Source organism: Podarcis erhardii (assembly GCF_964252035.2).
Source record: "Podarcis erhardii genome assembly, chromosome: 6".
Lineage (NCBI taxonomy): Eukaryota > Metazoa > Chordata > Lepidosauria > Squamata > Lacertidae > Podarcis > Podarcis erhardii.
In genome coordinates, this window is record NC_138510.1 from 31364553 (window position 1) to 31387006 (window position 22454).

A 22454-nucleotide genomic window follows, 5' to 3' on the forward strand; every position below is an offset into this window, starting at 1 on the left:
GGAAGCTGGAATAGGCACAGAAGGGAAGGGCACACAGCTTTTTCTCCATCTCTCAATTATCTCCCCTTATCACACTTTTCAGATGGCTCATTTCCCCAGACGTTGAGAGGAGGAAGGACCAGAGAAATGTAGCTGCTGTGGAAAGCGATAAGGGGAGATAAACAAGGGTGGAATGGATGGATGGAGAAAGAAATGATGACAATCCTAAAATACTACTTCTCTTTCTCCTCCTTGTACCCTACAATAGTTCACAACTGGGTCATACATATTGCTGGCATTGCACTCTTGTTCAGCTTCAGAACACCCAATGTTTCCTTTTGAATCCTATATATTTAAAAATACCAATTTCCATTGATGCAAAAATACATTTGGAGATCTTCAACTTGGGAAACATTTTTACAAATCTGCCTAATGGAACAAGTTAAACCAGCTCTTTAAGAACATTAAAAGATCACTGCTGGATCAGGACAAAGGTGGCTCTAGTCCAGCACCCTATTCTCATAGTTGACAACCAGATGCCCAGGGTTCAAAAGCAGTTTTCTGTCAGTTGTTTAAAGAAGGGAGGGAACAGTAATAAAGACTGGATACACCTAAATTCTTGGGTTCTAGCCACAACATAGCTGAGTCTGTATGGACATGTACACCAGACAATTTTGCCCAGATTTTCAGGAAACTGAAATGTAGGGAAAATTGTCCAGGAGAAATGAAACTCAAAAGTACTGGCCTGGGAAAGAGATAATAAATACCAGAATTACTTGAAGAATTAAACTTTCATTCAATGTTTAGTTATCAAAGTTGAGAGGGATAAATTCCCTCCACCCAGCCCCATGACTTACCGTACTTGATTACTGCTTTTCTTACAGATTTTATGGGCTCCAAACAACTTTGGTGGATTGACTGGTATGGCCATACAGATGGATGGGTCAAAGTAATATATTCAAGAGCCTTGACAAGAGACACTGCAAGTAGATTGTAATGTAAATAATTCAGAATCAAATGTACTGCTATATATTTTGGGGGCCAGTGTCTGTGAGTGCAGGTCACCCATAAATCCTGGAATTAGTAAAAATTAGAAACAATCAAGGTTTGATTAAACTGTGCCAAACACAAAAAACCCCCTGCTGGATTTGGTTTAGGAGCCAGGCCAGCTCAGCAGAACTAGCTGGATGGGGGCCATTGGAAAAACAATAGCTGATGATGGCCAGACATTGACTCATCAAGGAAGCCATCAATAGAGTGAAGATGTACCAGACAAGGAGGGGTGGAGCCCCTCATCTAGCTGTGGGCAGAAACCAAAGGGGTTTAGGATTTCATGATGGGTGACATAGGCTGGGGGGGGAAACAGAGATTTCCCCCCCCCTTCCACTGGGTTAGCAGTGATGGGCAGCGGGGCAAGGGGGCAGAGGACCATGTGGGATAGTTGGGACAAGCAGTAACAAAGACACAAAACATGGCTTATTTCTCTTGCAGACCCAAGCCTGCTGCTCTTATGAGAAAAGCAAAGGGCCCTCTTGGGTGTGATGGTGGGATTTTCCTTTATCCAAGTTCAGGTTCATAAAGACACCACAGTCACTGCTGTGCCTCATTGTCCAAGAGGAAACATAAGCCTGGGGTAAAGCATGCCTGCAACCCCTGGAATCTTGTATGGCTCGTGGAGATTGGGGTGGCATGTAACAGTACATAAAGCTAAATTCTCCCTTGGGGGTGAGTGGAGCTTTACCCTGAAAGGCTGTGCGTATTATTTATTTCAAATAAATACATTCATGAATTGTTCTAAACCACAGCCCCAGATGAGGGCTCTGGGAAATTGGTGGGTGCAGGAATACCAAAGAAGGTGGCCCAAAACACCAGAGTGATCAGTACTGGTGCTTTATTAAAAAAGGTATAGACTTACAGCCTGTCAACAACCTTTGCCAGACCTGGGACAGACTTCGTAGCAAGGAGATGGCTTGTCTGCTCCCAAGCAAATATGCATATATTCTTTATACAGTGGTACCTTGGTTTTCGAACATTTCAGAAGTTGGAACATTTCCATTTTCAAACGCCAAAAACCCGAAAGTAACTGCTTTGGTTTTTAAACACTTTTATTAGCACTCTGAATTTGAACAAAATTTATAATCCTCATAAAAAACTGGCATTCATTTCCTTTCCTTTGCTACTACTTTGAGTTTCGTTTCTCCTAAGCAGAAAGTGAAAGCTTTCAGTTTCTTGGAAGTGTTTTGTCAGACTTTGCATTGTATTCTGTGGCTAGGATCCAGAATACAAAAAATAAAGCTTTAGGTAAGCCTTAGGGCAGTGGTTCCCAATTATCTAATTACTGAGGACCTACTATTTTTCAGAAGATAAGTGGTTATATCAACTCTTGAATTGACCCTATTCCTTATAAAAGATTCTCTCCCTATCTAATCTTAGGAAAACTGTTCACTTGTATCTTTCTTTAAAGATCATTTCTCTAGGAACTTTCACTCTTTAGTCTAAGGAACTCTCATTCAAACTATCTTAAGATCTGCTAAAAGGGTTCTGGATAAAGTTGGGTACTTTTATTTTCCTCTTCCTTAGTATACACGTGTGTGCTTGCATGATAGGAGCATAGCTTGTGTTTCCTTCCCCAGTTGTGTCTGTGTACATAAGTATGTATGTCTCTCTCTGGTAGTACAAATTTTGCTATGAACCCTATATTTTAGAGGATTGGACTAGGTGATGCCAGGGTTCCTTCCAACTCTCCCAATTTTATGACTATGTGGAAGGCAATGTGTCTGCAAGCATTGGAGGGTAATTTTTAAGTTCTGGTGTATGGTGATGGGTTGAAGTTCAGCCCAGCTTTGCTTTTTGGTGCAGAAAGATGGAAAGATTGTTTTTTAGAGTTTAGAATAAAGAGTTTTAAAGGGTGAGAGGTGAAAGCTGTGATGTTTTTGAAGCAGAACTGGTGATAACAAGCATTTGAGTGATTATCTAACAGTTTTTACCATTTTGTCTATTATTTAAAAATCAGACTTCAAAGTCTATTCAAAGTTTAAGCACATACAAATTCATAATCAAGCAGCCCTGTAAATAAAGGGCAGAAAATTTTGTCTGCAAATTGTAGGGCTGAAATGACTGAGAATGTTAAAGATCTTATTATGAATTCTGACTCTCTGGCCATTTTTACCCATACATAAGGGAGCGGGTGATTGTTCCGCGAATGACCAGAGGGGGAGTACACAAAATAATGATAGCCCACGTTTTTTAATAGAGACCTGCACCCCAATTTCCTGTACATAAAGGAGGCGGTGCTCCCAAATTCCCTTTGCCTGGGGTACAGGTATACTTATTTGGTGAAGGAAGCATGATCCCTTAGAACTGAGTTAACAGAAATTTATTTTGATCAACTTCTATTGTTGCTGTTGGTAAAAACTTGAATTGCTGAGTTTCTCTTCTCGTTTTAAATCCAACCCTATTTTAAAATATACTCCTTACCCTTCCTTTATTCAAATGGTAATTTGGCCAAAAGATGTAACATTTTTAATGGTATAAAATATTTGCTGAAACATGAACTCTGCACATGCACAGAGGCTATGTCAGCTTAAAAGAGAGGAGGGGGGAGAGAGGGGGATAGAAAAAAGGAGGTTTGGAGAGAGAGTAGACTGCAGGGAGACGTTTATTCAAATTTCTTTATGAACAACTTGGAACCATTGAGGGAAATCACCCTTATGTGTCCTTTGCTCCAGGGTCCACTTAAGGAAAACAAAAGGGTTAAGTACTGGACCCTCAAAAGTCAAGAGGTTGCCAAGTTCCAAATCTAACATGCCAAATTCTTTCCACAGGTAAATATCAGAGCACTCCCACTTTGAGTTCCTGTCTTGAGTAGTTCCCCCCCCAAGGGATTTACCATATTTTTTGCCCCATAGGGTGCACCGGCCCATAGGGCGCACCTAGTGGGGGTTTTTTTGGGGGGGGAATAAAGGAAAAAAAATATTTTCCCCCCCCAGGCGCGGGGCTGGGGAAGGCCGAGCTTCCCCCGACCCCAGCCCCCAGAACAGGCTGCTATCCGCAAGCCTAGGGAGCCCGGCGGGAAGTCACGCCAGGCTCCCCCGGCTTGCGGAGAGCTGGGCGAAGCCTGGAAAGCGAGAGGGGTCAATGCACACCGACCCCCCTCCCTCTCCAGGCTTCAGCGAAAGCCTGCATTCGCCCCATAGGACGCACACACGTTTCCCCTTTATTTTTGGAGGGGGGAAAGTGCATCCTATAGGGCGAAAAATACGGTAAATGAATTTTATAACAGGTTTTGTTTTGTGTGTATATACCTATGCATTTTAGGAACAGCATTTCCTGACAGATTTCACTTGAAAAAATTTCCCCTTTCAACAGGATATGTGAACCTCTAAGAAGACTCAACCCCATTTACAAAGTGTTTGTCCCTTATTTTCTCCCACAGTACAAATAATAATAATGAGGGGATACAAACAGTAATTTAAATATTCTATATCCGAGGTTCTCAGAAAAGTAATTGCATTTGTATTAGTGGCTTTGAAACTTTTAAAGTTACAAATAACCTGTTTTCATTTATTAAATCAGTTTTTCCATTATGTCTATGAAATTAATCTAAGCACAACCAAGTATTGTTTTGGAACTGTATTTTGTCAGGTAGTTTTTAAGCAAACCCATTCCCTTTTACCCTGTTTGCCTGAGTATTTATTATTAGTTCTGTCATTGTGGCTAGTTTGAGGTACTTGCACAACTTTAAATTGCCATTCATCTTTTTTTGGTATTAACTCATTTTCCAATATTTTGCTATTAACATTCTAGCCGATGTTGTCACATCAAGAAACACTCTTTTATTTTCATTTGGGATGCTCATTGTTAGAATGCCAAAATAGATAAGTGTAGAGTTTCTTTTAAAATTGTGTGTTTTAGCATTTATTTATTTTTGGTTCCTCATACGTCATGTCCTTTTTTCTTTTTCTTTTTTACTTTGGGGACATATCCATCACATGTGGAATAAGGTTCCTTCATTTTGTTGCATCCCCCAAACTTATTGCTGATATTTATTTATTCTGACTGATTTGGATGGGATCAGGTACTATATGTAAGTCACTCATGAAGTTCTGTTTTATCAGATAGCACATGGTGAATTTTAAGCCTTTTCCCATTGTTTTCCCATTTTTCAGTCTAGTAGTAATCTGTGTGGTTTTGATAATATCTTTGTATTATTTAATAATAATTCTTTTCTAAATCTGATGTCTTTGTGTCAAGTCCGTTTTCATCTGGAATTTTTTTTTAACTGGTAATCTAATTTTTTTTATTTTTGTTTTTTTTAAAATGTTCACCTTTCTTGTATTTCTACCCTTTTCGTCCTGTATATGTGGAGTAACTAAGTGAAGGAAAGCAAACAAACTTAGCAGATAATAACAATAATTATATGGAAATGTGATAATAATATTAAAATGAATAAAATGCTTAACATGCTAAGATTTTATTATTTGCAACTTCCCAAGATAACTCAAGATTTTTGTGTGTGGCTTTTGCCTCTTCCTTTTCTAACTGTGTCTTTAAGTCCCTAAAAAAACCTGCCCCCTTATAGGAGGATATCACTGCTACAGTTGTTAATGCAGACCCAATAATGGAAAACCTTCAGCCCAACTCCTCCTGACTACAAGGCTATTTATTACCTGCAGCAACAACAAAAGACACCAGAGTGGCCACAGCTATCTCTTTCAAAGGATATAGACTGATGGGGGAATGGGGCTGACAAAGGGGGGAAAGTTGAACTGCAAGGATATTCTCTCACTTTTAAACCTCAAGACTGTGCTCCAGGACTGAAAAGATATGTAAAAGATCATGATTGCCTCAAGATATGTGACTGATATTTAATGGGTTTGTTGTGTATTATGTATTATTATGTAGGAATATTGAAATATGTGTGATAGTGTGTTATTTCCACAAAGGGGGCCCCCAGTTTTTGTGTGTAATTGTTTTTATGTTTAATGTATAGTGTCTTATTGCTTACACCCCAATGGAGGATTCTCATGCATTTTATGTTTTCTAATAGATCAGGCTATTGTATAGTTCAATATTTAGATTAGATCAGTTTATGACCACATTTCCTTGTCCCACCTGGCACTCTACCAACCTTCCCTACCCATTTTAAAATGTGTTTTAACTCGTTTTACCAAGGAGAAGCTTCAGGGTCCATGAAAACACCAGATACATGAAGGTATATATGCCTTGATTTCGCTGGAATGATCCCTTATAGAGTTAAACTGACTAATTTGGACAAGTGCCCTTTTTTAAGTATGGTTTTGTTTTAACATTGGTTTAGAATGTGTTAACCATGAGACTAAATAAATTCTAATTGGGCTCAGTTCTGATTGGGCATGTATCCCAGGTGCACTGAACTTTCTCTGGTCCCCTTAGAATAATTGAGCAACTTTCCTAGAGTGCAAGACAAATGCCAATAATAATAAAAATGCAATCCCATAGAAAGGCAAAGGCAAAGACATCTCTCTCACTAAATGTCCAAACCTATGCCAGGGACAAGGCGACATGGTCAAGATGAAAGCCCTAAGGGGATTCACCAGGAGGTGTTGCTGTGGGTATGTTGGAGGTGTGAGTCCAGAGAACTAACTTTGACACTTGGGAACACACAAAAAAGCAGAAACGAAACAAACTGCATTTTTCAATCATTGGTGGACCTTCCTGCTAAATGTAAAGCATAGACCACTATGGAGAAAATGTTTCTCCCAAAGTGCTAGAATGCCACAAGTAATTTAGTAACAAAATGCAACATGTGTTATTTTTATGTGATATCCTATGTTCAGCTATGTGCACTGCTACAGTTGCAAATAGCCTTAAGGGGCCTGACATGCAAGACTTTTCAGATTTACACAAAGGCATCCATTTCCAATATACTACGTTAACATTTTGTGGGGCAAAGAATTTTTTAAAGAAAAAATTATAGCCCCAAAGGGGGGGTTGAAAAAATAAAATAAAAATAAAGATACACACACACACACACACACACACACACACACACACACAAATGTACAAAGCAAACACGTACATAAATAAATAAACCAAATGTCTGAAGCAGCACCGGAAAACAGCCATTAAGCCATTTTGGCTCCCAAACTGACCAAATGTTTTCTCTGCAAAGGAAAATGGAAAAGCCTACCCCATTGTCTTTTCCTTCACAAATCCTGTCTTAAGGGTATATCTGTGTATGAATAGGGTGAGCCTGTGACCTGGCTCAGGAACTAAGTACGCACTCAGATTTCTGGTAAACATACTCAGATTTCTGTTGTAGACCACCCCTTTCTGTGATGTAGGTATGATGTGTCGGGGGGTGGTCTTGGACTCCAGGGCAGGCAATTTAAAATGTCTATATAAGGGCGGGCACACCTGGGTTCTGGGTCCTCCTCCTCCTCCTCCTGCATGTTAAGGGGGCACCCTGTTGCAACAATTCAATAAAGATCAGGCGTTTTATTACTCAGCTGATATGCACAGGAAAAAATATTAATATACAGGCACACAAATATATAATTATAATTCTAACCAGTCTGACAATTGAATATAGCTTTGGAGAAAATAGCTCTATGTACATTACCTTAACCCATTTTTATGAAGCAATTTAATGTCAAAACGAAAGCTCAGGATGCAAGCAGCTCCCTTTTAATCCCATTTTACGGAGCTCAAACAACTGAGCCACTGAGTTTGAGGTCTCTTCTTGCATAGTCTAGTCTAGATGTTTTTGGGACTCCCAATTCACATCAGCACCAGACATGGCAAACAGTCAGGGATTATAGCAGTTGCAGTTCACTGATATGTGGAAGGTCACAGATTAGCTACCCGTACTCTGACTGCAGCACTAGAAATGTTGGATATTTCTGAACAGCTCTCTGATCGTGTGAAAGTGTGTTGGATGAAAGTGTGTTCTGGTGAAATAATTCTAGATTCAGGTGCTGTGTGCTGGAAGTAAATTCAACCGAGCACCTGACAATGCCCTAAATGTTTAATTTTTCAGCCTTAAGTTTTAAGAGAATTGCATGACACAGCTTCATTTTAAACACTGGCATGGATCCAAGATTCCTTTGAGCAGAACTATCCTGCTGGTGAAGAGAGTGGGATTCAGCTCCCCCCTGCAATGGTCCTGTAAATCTGCTCAGTACAGAAAGAGACACCGGGGTGTTGATGGTGAAAGTGGCTCTCCAGCTTCCTACAGTAGGTAGTCCCTTCTGTGATGAGGAGCCATTCTGTTTGCAGAAGGACATCTCTCTATCCCAATCTATAGTTCTTAAGTGGTGTATACATTTCTTCTGAGCCTTAGGTTTGTTAAATGAAGCTTCAGAAACTCTGTTCTCACATTTAGCAGCACACTTCTCACACACAAACCCATTTTCTGTCAGCATAAAGTGCCACATCATAAAACTGTGTTTTTCCCCAAAAAAATTTTTAAGGAACAATATATACTATTCCATACAAAGACAACAAATCTGTGAAAATATGAGAGATTAAAAATACATTCAAGTCGGTCTGAAACATAACAGGCAAAACTCCCTAGTCTGAAATTTGCTTCTGATTCTTAACAGCTATTTGCCTCTCTATACAAACCAGCTCATTTCCTCTCTACCTAGTGCTTAATGGCTAGGATACATTCAATAATTGGTTGTTTTGGTACTGTGAGTATTTTGTTGGATTATATAAAAGGTAAGCATTGAAGTTAAAAAAGTAACTTTATAAAATAGTATATCCTTGATTGTGCCAAGGCATGTTTAGCTCTATATGGACATATACTGACTATCATGATTTGAGGGGATGGCAGCTAAAAAGAACAGTAGGATAAGCACATAAACAGAAGATAGGCAAATGGCATAGGCTTGTCCCTTCTTTTATGTTTTTTCCCAAAAGCTTTTGAATTTTAACCAACTAAGTTCTACTCAGAGCAAACTCACTGAAATTAATGGAGCTATATTAGCCATGTCCATTCATTTCAGCGGTTCTACTCTTAGTAGGACTTACATTGGATACAACCTATTGTATTCTAAATACTTTGTTGGAAGCTGCCCAGAGTGGCTGGGGAAACCCAGCCAGATGGGCAGGGTATGAAAAATAATAATTTATTATTATTATTGTTGTTGTTGTTGTTGTTGTTGTTGTTGTTGTTATTACCTGTTTTTATAAGTAGACCTTTCTTCACCGGCACACATTTAGATTAACAAAATAAGAACATTGCCGGTCATCAAAATGTCCATGTGAAATCTACAACAAATGGAATTTTAACTCATTTGAGTGAAGACTGACATTTTCCACTACTGCTTTTCTTTCTACGTTTACATTTTTTTATAACACAACCTTCTTATACAAACCATAATCAATCAACAGATATTAAGGCTGTTGAGGTCCATATTCAAGTTTCCTTTTGGCCTTTGAATCATGCTTTTCGTCATCTCTGAATACATCGCAGTCTGCTTTCGTTGGTGTAAGTTCAGGGGCAACAATATCACAATCCTATCAAAGCATCAAAATGAAGAAAATAAGTTCAGTTGTTCACTGGAAATTAATAGTCAATACATTCTGTCATCTTCTTGGCAAGTGGAGCAAGACACTCACTGGAGCCTTTTTACACATCATATTACAAGAAAAACATTCTTGCGGTGCCCTTTCCCACAGTCAGGAAAAGATAATGGGTGATTCATGCTGTACCCCATTTATTTGTGGTAGTCCCCTCTCAACAAATTTTATGTATTCATCATTTCCAAGGAAATTAATAAACATAACAGATACAAAACTTCTAGTTAGTGGTAATATTACAGTTGTTTTAGAATGTAAACCATAAAGGCTAGATTGTCCTCCAACGAGATTTCTGAGATTTTTAGAATTCTCAAGTCCCTTGTGTTCATAATGTGCAGAAGTAATAATGGGTTGGTGATAGAGGAGACTATGGAAGAATGAACAGGTGATGAACAAAAGGAATACAGAGAATGAGGTAGATATGAATCTCATAGCTCAGTTGGTTAGAGTGTGGTGAGGAACGCCAAAGTTGCAGGTTCAATCCCCGTATGGAATAGCTGCATATTACTGCATTGGACTAGATGATACTCAGGGTCCCTTACAACTCTACAATTCTATGACTCTACACTGAGATGCACCTGCTAAATGTTAAACCTTTCTTACCTGTGGTTTAGTGAAATTGTTGTCTATACACCACTGAATGAAATATTTTCTAGCATCACAGATTTTATCTGCTGTCTTACAATAAACCCTGATTTGCTGCTCTTCAAATTTTTCTGGTAAGAGCTTTGAAACCTTAAGACAGAAGGAAAAAGAAGTCACATACACTTAATTTTATCACCTTGTCAGAAAAAGCTTCAACAAATTTCTCAGCAGCACCATTCAGTTACAAGAATGTTTGCACAGGGGAATTTTCCCTTAAAACCACTTGCATAGCAGTTGATATTAGAACTGTGTTGCTACTATTGCCATGCAATTCTGTAGTCATTTTCACATGTATTCAGATACTCTTTAAAAAGCTATCATAATAAAACAGACAGAAACTCCCCCCCCCCGCACCACCTTACTTACTTGTTCTTTAGAAATTCTGAATGCCTTCTTGCAGTTAGACTTTGAGTAGAAACACACGTTATTGACAGGGTTCTTCTTTTTCATTCCATAATCCATGTTGATAACCTTCACAGAGGCAAGTCAAAAATAAAAATGTACTAAAGTGCATTGTAGGCACATATGCTAAGAAATCTAAATCATTTAAAATGAACATTTAAAGAGATCATTCTTACATCAACAATAAAGTCTTCAGGCTTTAATCCAGGCTTGTGAGATAATGTACTGGGCTGGGACTTGGCAATTTCTTCAGCCATCTTACTACACCGTTCCTGCAGGGTATAAAACCTTTTACTTTTTTGTGTATTTGAATCACTGTATTTCAATCATACACTCAGAAACTGATGAACCAGACCCATGATTAATTTTCAAAATAATTTTCTCTCTCACGCACTGTACAATGTGACAAATAAGGTATTTGATATCACCATAATATGACAATCAGTAGTGATGACTTTTAATGCTGTCATAGCTTCTCTTCAGGCAGACTAAGGCAAAATTAGTTATCCATTAGAGAGAAAGGAAAGAAGGTTGGAACATTTTATTATTGTTGAGAAATGTTCAATGTTTTGCCATGCTTTTGTTATGTTGAAAGCCAAAGTAGCTGGGGCAACCCAGTCAGGTACGAATTTATTATTACTATTGTTGTTGTTATCCAACAAGTTGATGCAAACTATTGTAAAAACCTAGTAACTCTATTGAAGCTCTTGTACTTAATGCTTAATCCAAGGGTTACCAACCTAGCACCCATGAAAACCACATCTGGCACCCCAACACACCTATATGGACTTTACTGAAGAAGGGGCCTGTCTGTGGCCTTTATATTGATTGCTCTGTTGTGCAGTGCTGTTTCTGAAGTTAAAAGAGCATGCCTGTTTCCGCTCTGCAAATACAATCCTATGTCTACTCTTTGGAGGGAATGTTGAGGATATATGGAAGAAGATAAAAGGTTGCTAGCCTGTGCATTTTGAGACAAAGGTGGCCTAGAGAGGAGGGGAAGAGTGGTAGCTACCACTCCCTTTATTGCCCAGAAAGACAATTTGTTTCAGGATTCTGGGGAGGGGAAGGAACAATGGGGATGCCTTCCTCACTCACTTCATGAATGATGCCCATGTGATAGGGAAGGACAGGCAAGAACAGCCTTTTCCCAGCCTCCAGTGGACTTTTTCAGCAGCTTGGAGGTGGGAGCAGGAGAGAAATGCAACAAGGATGTTGCCTTCAGTTGCATCATGACTAGTCAGCTTGTGCTGGCAAAGAAGGTGTGGCCTTTTCCAAAGGTTCTTTTCAGTCTAGAAAGTGGTAGTTGTTGTTTCTGCATTGTGGCGTGGCTGCAGAGAGAAGTGACAGAGATGGCCTCCCCAGGCACTTCATGGACCATGCACTTGCTCAGGCAGGCTTTTGCAAGGCATTTGCGGCAAGATAGGGGAGCAGGGGAGAGATTAGTGATCTGTGAAGGACAGAGAAAGAGAGAGAGGGAGAGAGGTGGTGTGTGTGTGTGTGTGTGTGTGTGTGTGTGTGTGTGTGTGTGTAAAGAGAGATATAGAAGCCAGAGATAAGCAAATTGGTACTGAAAAAATCAGTACTTAACAAGTACTTAACCACACTTAACAAGCTAGCAGAGTTAACTAACCAATGTAATTTGAGAAACTGTGCCCACCTTCGTAATTTCCTTGCCCTCTGGGGGCTGAGTCTCTCCCAGGTACTTATACAGGTTACGCCGCTCTATTTTACATAAAATTTCCCGTGCTTCTTCGAGGTTGGGCTCATCAGAATGAAGAATTCTTAAGAAGATCTCATCTGCCAGTATTAAACAAATCAAGTCATTAAAGCCAGCTTTTCTTTTGCATAATTGAAACATGTATTATGTGTCAGAATTTAAGAAATGTTTTTTATGCTATTATAATGGTAGTCAGCTGGAAATGATCTTTTACATATCTGCAAAACAAAACTCACAAGACCATATTCAATTCAACAGTCAGATTCTGCTGTGTCTCAACAGGGTTAAGATATAGTTCTGTGGGTCTCTTCTCTAACTGCTTTGGCAGTAAATGAAAGGCACCAGAAGGTAACATTTTTGAAAAATTAAATCCTCAAACAAATCAAAGCCCAACAACCTCAAAGTAGCTTATGGTAAAATGTGCATAAAATGAAACCAAATCAGGAAATAACATTTTAAAAAACACATCAAAAATGTCCACTCATAAACCAAAAGAGCACAAAAGAAAGCAGGCCTAACATAGTCATAACAAGAAGAGTCTGTTTTTTGAGCTAAAGACCTTCCTAAACAACCAGGTTTTGTGCAATGTCTATACACAGCAGTAAAGAAGAGCACAGCTAGAAGCATCTGACACTAATTTACAAGTAAGGTAAAGGTACCCCTGTTAGGTCCAGTCGCGGATGACTCTGGGGTTGCGGCACTCATCTTGCTCTATAGGCCGAGGGAGCCAGCGTTTCTCCGCAGACAGCTTCTGGGTCATGTGGCCAGAATGACTAAGCCACTTCTGGCGAACATGAGCAGTGCATGGAAACACAGTTTACCTTCCTGCCAGAGCGGTACCTATTTATCTACTTGCACTTTGATGTTCTGTGGAACTGCTAGGTGGGCAGGAGCTCGTACTGAACAACAGGAGCTCACCCCGTCGGAAGTATTTGAACCGCCAACCTTCCGATCGGCAAGTCCTAGGCTCTGTGGCTTAGACCACAGTGCCACCCACGTCCCACTTTACAAGTAAATAACACTTTAATTACCACACAACTGGGATTAGAAAGGTGAGAAGGGTCAAGGGCAAAAGGCTGGACTTTCAAACAAGCATTTCTTAAGGCTCTGTGAAAACTGGCATGTCCAGTGTAAGGGTTGGCAAGATTGGGCACCTCTCAATGACACCCCCCCCCGACAATTTCCTGCTTGTTCATCTGCGTCTTGCTCCAAAGTGGAGGAGATGAACAAGGAGCATCTCCACTCCCATCATTCAGCCCAGACACTGAGGTCTGGCGCTGAGGGCCTTCTGGAGGTTCCCTCCTTGCGAGAAGTGAGGTTACAGGAAACCAGGCAGAGGGCCTTTTCGGTGGTGGCACCCACCCTGTGGAATGCCCTCCCATCAGATGTCAAGGAAATAAACAACTATTTGACTTTTAGAAGGCATCTGAAGGCAGCCCTGTTTAGGGAAGTTTTTAATGTTTGATCTTTGTGTTTTCAGTCCTGTTAGATGCTGCCCAGAGTGGCTGGGGAAAGCCAGCACCCAGCCAGATGGAAGGGAATTTATTTATTTGTTTGTTTGTTTGTTCTTGTTCTTGTTCTTATTATTACAACGGTGGGAAGAAAGAGTAGTAGTAACTGCCACGGCCTGCTTGCTCATTGGTTTCCTCTGGCCAGCAAACAGGCAGCTAGCAATGATGAGGCAGAGGAGCAGCTGCCATCATTGGAGTGAAGGGACATACTTACTGAGGTAGAGGGGTTTATTGAGGGCATCTTGTCCAAGAACCTCCAAAACCCTGGGCCCAGCACTAGTAACCAGAAATCTATACATCCCTCATAGCTTCCTTTCCCTTTCTCCATTGCTTTCCGTTTTATCCTGCCTTCCTCCTCCTCCTCCTCTTCCTCCTCCTCCTCTGCTTATACTCAGTCACATTGGCTCCAAGATTCTCACTAGCCGGAGACAACAGGAGTACTGAACAAGAAATGTTGGTTTCAGTTCTGAATCAACACCATCCAATACACACCCATCCTAACAAGATTTTACAGGAGCAATAAATCAAAAAGAGAATTTGCATAAGTGGTCATATATCAACCTATTCAAATTAAACAAAGTTGATAAGCTCCTTAACGGCTTACAGAGGGGTAAAGAGAGAGGCAGGGAAAAAGAGGCGGCAATTTTTATTTTTCTCTTTCACAAACGACCCCTTTAATAATTTAAACTAGGAGAGGGGGAAGTTTGGAAAATGTGTGGCCATAGGCCCCACCCTTGATAGTTGTGCCACTTGCTTCCCTTCAGCATAATTCCCAACTCTGGAAAGTGAAAGCTCACTTCTACGTGCTGCTTTCTCTTGTGCACAAGCACAGTCCTTGATCCCCTCCAGGGTTTTTTTTGGGGGGGGAAGGTGGGGGCAGGACTGCAATCCTATAAACATACATAGATAGAGGGGTTTTTTGGCATGCATCAGAGGCCTGTACCATCTGTAGGGATTTCCTTTAGCCATCCTTTATACTCATCTTCTACACACAGAATGTGCAATTTATAAATAGGGAGAGAAATGCTGCAGGTTTGCAATACCTAATCCTAGTTTTCTGGAGAGATGTTAAGCAGGGGAACAAATCCGTTTCTTATACTATAAATAAATTATTACTTCTTCAAACCTAGTGACAGAAAGACTTCACTTCCTTCATATGCATACAGCAGAATATATAACTCTTTTACATAATGCAATGTACAATGTTTCATTTAAGTGCCATAACAAAATGGTACCCTGACAGAAATGCTTCCAAAATTGATGCAGTTAGAATTTAGGTGTCAGTCCAATAAGCCCATACCTGTTAGCTTAGTGTAGGCTTCCATGTCTTCTCGTGCTGTAGCGATATTGTACTCTTCCCCTCCAGATCCCTTTATGCGGATATGTGGGTTAGCTTTCAAAAGGGCATCTGTAATCCTGATATGAAACATGCAACACAAATGAGGAAGAATCCATAAATTCAATATTAACTCCAGATCAAGGATTTCACAATGGCTTTGGAAATAAACATTTCCAGATTAAGACTGGTAGCAAAGAGCAATACAAAAACACCACTGTTTTTCTAGTCATCAAAATCCACTTTGAAAAACGATTAAGGAGAAGGGCAGGGACATTCAACAGAGTTTCTCAATGAGACACTCCAGAACTAGGGCTACAACCTTTAATTGATCAATTGGTTAATATTGATTTTTAAAAATTAATTAAATTCAAATTGGTTGAATTAAAACACACCTCTAAATAAATCAGGCAACACTTCTTTAAAAATCATTTGTAGCTGGCAAGCACCATTGTAGAAGAAGCATTCCTCCTTCAGTCATATATTATTAAAATGAATTAATATGCAAGCTCATACTGTTAGAGACTTCAGAATCCAGACCAGAATGGAAAAATCCAGGCAGCAATATTTTAAAACAAAAGTTTTATTGACTTTGGTTTATTTGTCAGACAAGCAAAGCAAAGTGGGTACATTCAGCAAAAATGAGAGAATGCCCCCGAACACCAGGGGCAGACAGTTTTTATCCCCTTAGGCAAAGCAAAGTTCAGCCCCTCAACCCACCTCCCCAGACATCCTCCTTTATGCATATTCATTGAAGCTCAACCAATTAAAGAATTGATGGTGGCCCTTCGGTTCCAAGCTGCATTATCCACTAGGTGGCGCTGCGAGCTTATAATCCTCTTGACCTATTTGCAATTCCTTGTAAAAGCGCATTGACCATCTGTTAGTCTTGTGGTGGGCTACATCTTCCTGTTGTTCGCTCTTTTCTCGGTCTGTTTACTGGAATTGGGTCACAGTTAGAGCAGGTGTGAAGTGCTCTGACCACATTTGCTGCATTTACAAAAATGCTGTGTGCAGGCAGAGGAGAGAAATAGTTTTTAGCTTTTAGCTTGCTTCTTATAAAATGGCTTCAGTCTGGCTCTCCAAAGTGGACCCAGGTGGGCCCTTGGTCCTCACTCCTTCAATACAAATGTAATTAATCAACTAATGTAAGATTGGCTAGGATTTATTTGGATACTGCCCTGTCTAGGGCATATCAACATACACTTACTTACATAATTTCAATTATGTTGCTTATTTTATGTTGGTAGGCTCTGCGGTGCAGGCAATTCCGTGTGTGGAACATGTCATACAAATTTCCAACCTCCTAAAGTCCAAGATAAAAAAAGAAGTATTTTATTCATCTTTTATATTAAAACCACAGTTCCAAGACTTGTACTTTAATTCATCAAATTGTTGTTTGTTGCTGAACAACTAGGGATAAAATAAAAAAGGTTCCTGGACATAGAAATAATTAGACCCTTCTAAATAATCCATGCACAAGAAATATAAAAATGTATTCCAGAACACTAGAGTAATCATTTTTGCAATTAAGAATACTTTCTGCTTATGTGGAGAGGCCTCATGGGGGCTCCTTGAAAGTGGAGCAGTGCATGAAGCACAGGATCCTTAAGATAAGATTATTCTTTACATGCATGAGAGCAGAATGCTAATAATTGGTGGATGATATCCTTGCTTCTGTATTGAGCGTTGCCTTCTACAATTTTGTGTGGTTACATTTCCTGTTTCTTCCGCTTAATGAAAATACAGTAATCCCTTATCTTACGCACACATATAGCCAGCCAACCCTTGGAGCTGCCTTGCAGCAAGCGGGTGAGAGACAGCATCCCCAGGATTCAGAGAGCCAGTGTGTCGAACAGACCTTGCCCAGCAACCAAGGCCAAGACCTTAAAAGCTCATTTTGTGCTGGGCCGTTTGGGTTACCAGGTTTGAAAAGAGCTCTTAGGCTCTCTCTCTTACTTGCTGGGCAAGGCCCGTTCGACATGCCAGCTCTGGAAGATTATGCATGCTCTTGTGAGATCTCACAGGAAGTCAGATTATCTCGTGAGAGCGCCCCAGAACCTTGCACGGCCCGTGTGCTGAGTGGGCCTTGCCCAGCAAACAAAGAATAGCTTAAAAGCTCATTTTGCGATGGGCGACACTAAGCAGACCCGGAGTGAAGAGAGCTTTTAAGCACTCTACCTTGCTTGTGACTTGACTTGCACAGACCAGGGAGCAAAGTGGAAGAGCAACCAGATGCATGGGGATTAATGCTGGAACTAGAGAGAATAAGACTGCAACGATTTGTACCTGCCTTCCATGATAACCCAAACCTTCCCTACCCACTATCTCTAAACTTATAGTCATGATGACTATACTAACTCCATTATCAGAGGTAGTATGCCTCTAAAAACCAGTCTCTGCGTATGACAAGCAGGCGAATGTTGTTCTGCTCATGTCCTTTTTGTGGGCTTCCCACAGGCATCTGGCTGGCTATGGCAAGAACGTAAGGTTGAATTCAACATACTTTTAGTCTGATCCAGCAGGATTCTTTTTATGTTCTAATTTATGGCCCTTAAACACGCGACTCCAACCCATCACCACATGGTCAACCATATGCTATAGTAAGCCTATATACTCCCTACATGTAGTGAGGCTGGTTGAGATGAAAGGTAATGGCTTCGTGCTCCCAAAATTCAGTTTTTCCCTCAAACTTTCTGTTCTCAAACAGCAGAGAAAATCTATATTGCATTGCCTCCTATTCACTTGAAGGTGCACTTCTCAATTTATGCAGCACTAGTAGACTGCTGCAGTGGATGCGGGTGGCGCTGTGGGTAAAACCTCAGTGCCTAGGACTTGCTGATTGCAAGGTCAGCGGTTCGAATCCCCGCAGCGGGGTGAGCTCCCGTCGTCCGGTCCCAGCTCCTGCCCACCTAGCATTTCGAAAGCACCCCTAAGTGCAAGTAGATAAATAGGTACCGCTTTATAGCGGGAAGATAAACGGCATTTCCGTGTGCGATGCTGGTGCTGGCTCGCCAGTGCAGCTTCGTCACGCTGGCCACGTGACCCGGAAGTGTCTTCGGACGGCGCCGGCTCCCGGCCTCTTGAGCGAGATGAGCGCGCAACCCTAGAGTCGGTCATGACTGGCCCGTACGGGCAGGGGTACCTTTACCTTTACCTAGTAGACTGCAAGTTTATCTCCACAGTCATTAAGCTCACTGGGTGGCTTTTTGTAAACATTAGCTTTCAGGTTAATTTGCCTCTCAACACTGAGTAACAACAAAATGAGACAGTGTTTCTCTGAAAAAAGGGGGCGGGGGATAGAAAAACGAAATAGACAAAAATTTGACGGTGAGTTTTTCAAGCTTCCAACATTATTTTAGTTGGCATTCTCTACTTTCCTCAAGAAAGCTTACCTTTTCACGGGTACAAATATGCTTCTTTCCCTCAAATTCACAGACACGAGCAAATGTAATGTAACGTACATGATCAAAGTTGTTTCGGATTCCAAGATGGTGACAATCCCTAAATATATTCCAGAAACAGGCAGGAGGTAAGGTCATTCAAATACGAATTTGGGGGGGGGCATTTTAAAATTAGGGGGAGGGATCAGGAAGATGCCTCCACTGGGGACCTCACCTTTAAATAATGTAAAAGGACTCTCAGGGGATTCTTTGAGACTATATATCCAGCAATTTACTCAATGTATTAATAATTTAAAAATCAATTGCCAAAGGATTCTATTTTTTCACATTCCCAAAATACAGATATATAATCTCCAGACACACTTCCATAATAGCAACTGCAATTATCTTCAGACAAATTATGGTTTAGCATGAACCTGCGGCTGCTTTGCTCCTCCCTGGCTGTTCTGCTACACTAATGGCTTAGAACTCTCCTGGAAAAACCAAGAGCCTTAAACCAGAGAACGAAGTCACTGTTTAGTTTGAAAAATATTGCGAAATGTTATTTAAAGTGCTTAAGATAGTGAAAATCTCCAAGTGGTTTCCATAAAAACAACAAAAATACAAACATGTGATAAAAACAGAACACAGCTGTATTTCACAAATAAAACTGAGCAGGTTTACAAAGCAAAAAAATTAAAAACGAAGAGTCAGACAGAGTCCAGGAAAACATAGGCAACATGTTCTGAAAAGTTGTTCAAGGGCCATTATGATATCTACCTCATGAATTGCCCAAAGCAGAGTATTCCAGAGAGTGGTTGCTATCTCCAACAAGGATTGCTTCCTCTCCTCATCCAGAAACAGTTGTAGTTTGTAAACCTACCGAAGTTGGTAGTGGGCACCATGAGCTACTGAGGTCACTTGAGCTCTAGTGACAGCAATGGTTCTAGGAGCACGCCCAGACTACAACCCTTAGAGGGAATGCAAACCCATCAGAACTGCTGAACAGCCCATCCATAGGGTTTCCATCAAGCCCTCATCTAGCCCAGGCACCGATTTAAAACATGCATGACTTCTCTTGGTTCATATGTTACAGAGAAACAGCTGGGTATCATCAGCATATGGTGCTGCCTTGCCCCAAATTTTGTAGAGGTCACCCCCAGCAGCTGCAAATAGATACTGAATTTATTTATAAAAATATTCATATGCCCTGCATCATAAAAATATATCACAGCGGCTTACAACAACACAAGACCATAGAATAAATGGGCTAGGTATCTCTCTATATGAGAGGTGGGGGACCTGGGCCCTCCAGATGTTGCTGAACCATCCCCAACCATTGGCCATCCTAGCTGAGGTTGATGGGAACTAGAGTACAACATCTGGTGTTCCACAGGTTCCTCATTCATAGTCTATATCCTACTCATACTGTATACATGGCTCTCTCACTTAGAAATATTTTTTCATGTATTTTTATTAGTTTTCAATATAACAAAATACAGAGTTAACCAACATACTTAGCATACGGTTTATATAGTATTTAAAGATAAAGAGTTCTTAATGATAGATATATATCCCATTTAAGTTGGACCATTAAGTTCTTCCATTAATTGGTTTGTCACTTTATAGGTAAAACATTTCCAGTATTGTTTCTCTATAACAGAAATCTTCCAAACGCTTTAAAATGAGCAAAGTCCATACCTGGCAAAGTAATCCCATTTATCAACATCGATGCCATTTGTTTTGTTGGCCACTATCTCATAAAGAAAGCCTTTTTCTTCAGGTCGCCCACGGTAAGGCCACTGGAGAAAGGGGTGGAAATACCCAAAAGCAAAATAATAGATTACAATAAAGCAATCTACTCTGAGCACCAAACTGGCAAGGAAGCAGGGTTCTAAGAACTCTCTGCACATGCTGGAACAGATTAATTGATACCTGCCAATACTTTACTAATAAGAGATAAAAATTGGTGCAGCTAATAATCACAGCCTAGTTTTGTGATGGAAACAACCTTGGCTAGCCAGGTAATTAATTTACACTGGAATATGAATGCAAGGAGCACAGCCCTATTGGTTCTCCTGAACTGTTGACCATGGTATTCTTATCAGTCAATTGTCTGGTTTGGGTCTAAGTAGTACTACTCCTTCCTGGACAACTGGTTTCAATCAGATTGGCAAGCACACGGAACAGTACATTGTTGGCCACAGCAGCACATTTAGGAAATTCAATTCCATGTGATATTAGGCAAGCTCTAGCTTTATAGTTTGAATCCCATTTTTCCCTCAATCACTTTTAACAGTTAATTTGAACTGGGCTGCAAAAACAGTATTACTATTTGATTTATAGTGTGCTTGCTTCTGTGGTGGCTTTTAAAGATGATTAAAAAGTTTGGCTGTTTGTACCATATTTTGCATTGTTTTGGTGGCTGCCGTTTTTATACTTGTACGTCACTCTTTAAAAGATGTTCACAGAAAAATATTTATTGAATAAAGATCTTCATCCAAGATCTTTATTCAATAAATATTTCAGGATAAGCAAATAAAGTGCCTTTTGCTGCTCTCCAAGATAAACTGTAGGGTGACCTCTTACTGTGTCACTTGCAAATATTCCCTTCATCCAAAAGGAATGGAACCATTAGATGCACCTCTGTCTTTTGCAAGCTTACTCAGCAATACTTGTATCTGCATAGATATGCACAGAATTGCATGAAGTATGAAGCAGCTCAGATCATTCTTTGATCTACCCTAATGCATAACGATTCTCCAAAGCCTCATGCAGAAGCACTAACCAGCTCTGCTGCCGTGCATTTTTTAACTGGAAATGGTAGAACAGAGTGGAACCTTCTGAGCACAAAGAATATGCTTTGCTGTTGAACTATGGCCCCTCTTCCAAGATCTATAAAAAGCTCAACAACCAATGGTTCAAAAAAAATAATGAATCTCCCACATGCAACACCTGTCAATTTTCCTTCAAAAAAGATAATGCTATTAAGCATTATATTCCATTAAATTGCACAGTATTTACAAAGCAGAAGACTTACTGAACTACTGTTTTTTCCAGTCTTAATGGGTCCTGCTATCTGCTCTTTGATAAAGTCTATATCTTCATCTGGCTTGAGACCATAATACTTCAAGACTGGTCTTAGATCATTGGAAGCAATCAAGTGTTCAAACATCTTAACAGAAGCATCTTCATGCTACAAAAAAGGAAGTTTTAATTATTATTAATTACAGCATATGCTGTCAAAACAAGCCATCATAAGCTGAATGCAAAAACATTAAGACAACATTACGCCATGGTTTAATGTCAGGTGGATGAGCCTGACGCAAAGCATTGTGTGTGTGTGTGTGTGTGTGTGTGTGCTCCTGCTCCCCTCACAGGAGCTTGAACAGAGTTCATTTTCACTTCTGCAAAATCCCAGCTTAATGTCAGATTTTATCCAGGGATTCAGGTTTAAAACAAAATATTTAAAGTGCCATAAAAAGCAAATTTAACTAGCTTGTTAAACAAGCCAGGGTTTCTTTAAATCAGGTTCCCTCATTCAAGCATAATGCTGGATCTTCCACTGCTGCAGCAGCGGTGGGAGAAGAGTTGTTTCCTAGTTTCACATTCTTTCTGCAGCTCAGCTGCTGAAATCACTAATTCTTGATAAGCAATGGAATGTTCAATAACCTGAGATGGCTGAAAATAGAAAGGTACTTAGAACAGCAAATGAAGCAGAGAAGCCACTGAAAGAAGACCCTAGAAAGGTTAATGGAACAGAATCTCTGTGAGAAGAAAGGACTGAGATAATTCATAGAATTGTGGGGTTGAAGGGACCCCAAGGGCCATCTAGTCCAACTTCTTGCAAAGCAGGTAAACAATCCCCGACAAATGCTCATCCAACCTGTTTATAAACCTCCAATGAACTTCAC

At 40.3% G+C, this 22454-nt stretch overlaps 1 protein-coding gene across 4 annotated transcripts in view; it reads right to left on the reverse strand.

Annotated features, from left to right (window-relative positions):
- Positions 1–22454, reverse strand: part of SAMHD1 (SAM and HD domain containing deoxynucleoside triphosphate triphosphohydrolase 1) — a 62429-nt gene that overhangs the window by 25944 nt on the left and 14031 nt on the right. The window contains exons 7-16 of one of the 4 annotated variants that reach the window (XM_081864759.1): positions 21581–21736; positions 20242–20342; positions 18553–18661; positions 16372–16463; positions 15122–15237; positions 12251–12390; positions 10770–10865; positions 10558–10662; positions 10150–10281; positions 7583–9483 (exon numbers count right to left, since the gene is read on the reverse strand). The exons of 2 other annotated variants lie outside the window; for them this stretch is intronic. In XM_081864759.1, coding sequence (XP_081720885.1) covers positions 9361–9483; positions 10150–10281; positions 10558–10662; positions 10770–10865; positions 12251–12390; positions 15122–15237; positions 16372–16463; positions 18553–18661; positions 20242–20342; positions 21581–21736 — 1170 coding nt within the window. In that variant the 3' untranslated portion in view covers positions 7583–9360. The remainder of the gene's footprint in view (positions 1–7582; positions 9484–10149; positions 10282–10557; positions 10663–10769; positions 10866–12250; positions 12391–15121; positions 15238–16371; positions 16464–18552; positions 18662–20241; positions 20343–21580; positions 21737–22454) is intronic. One more of the 4 variants, XM_081864758.1, reaches the window with a different exon arrangement.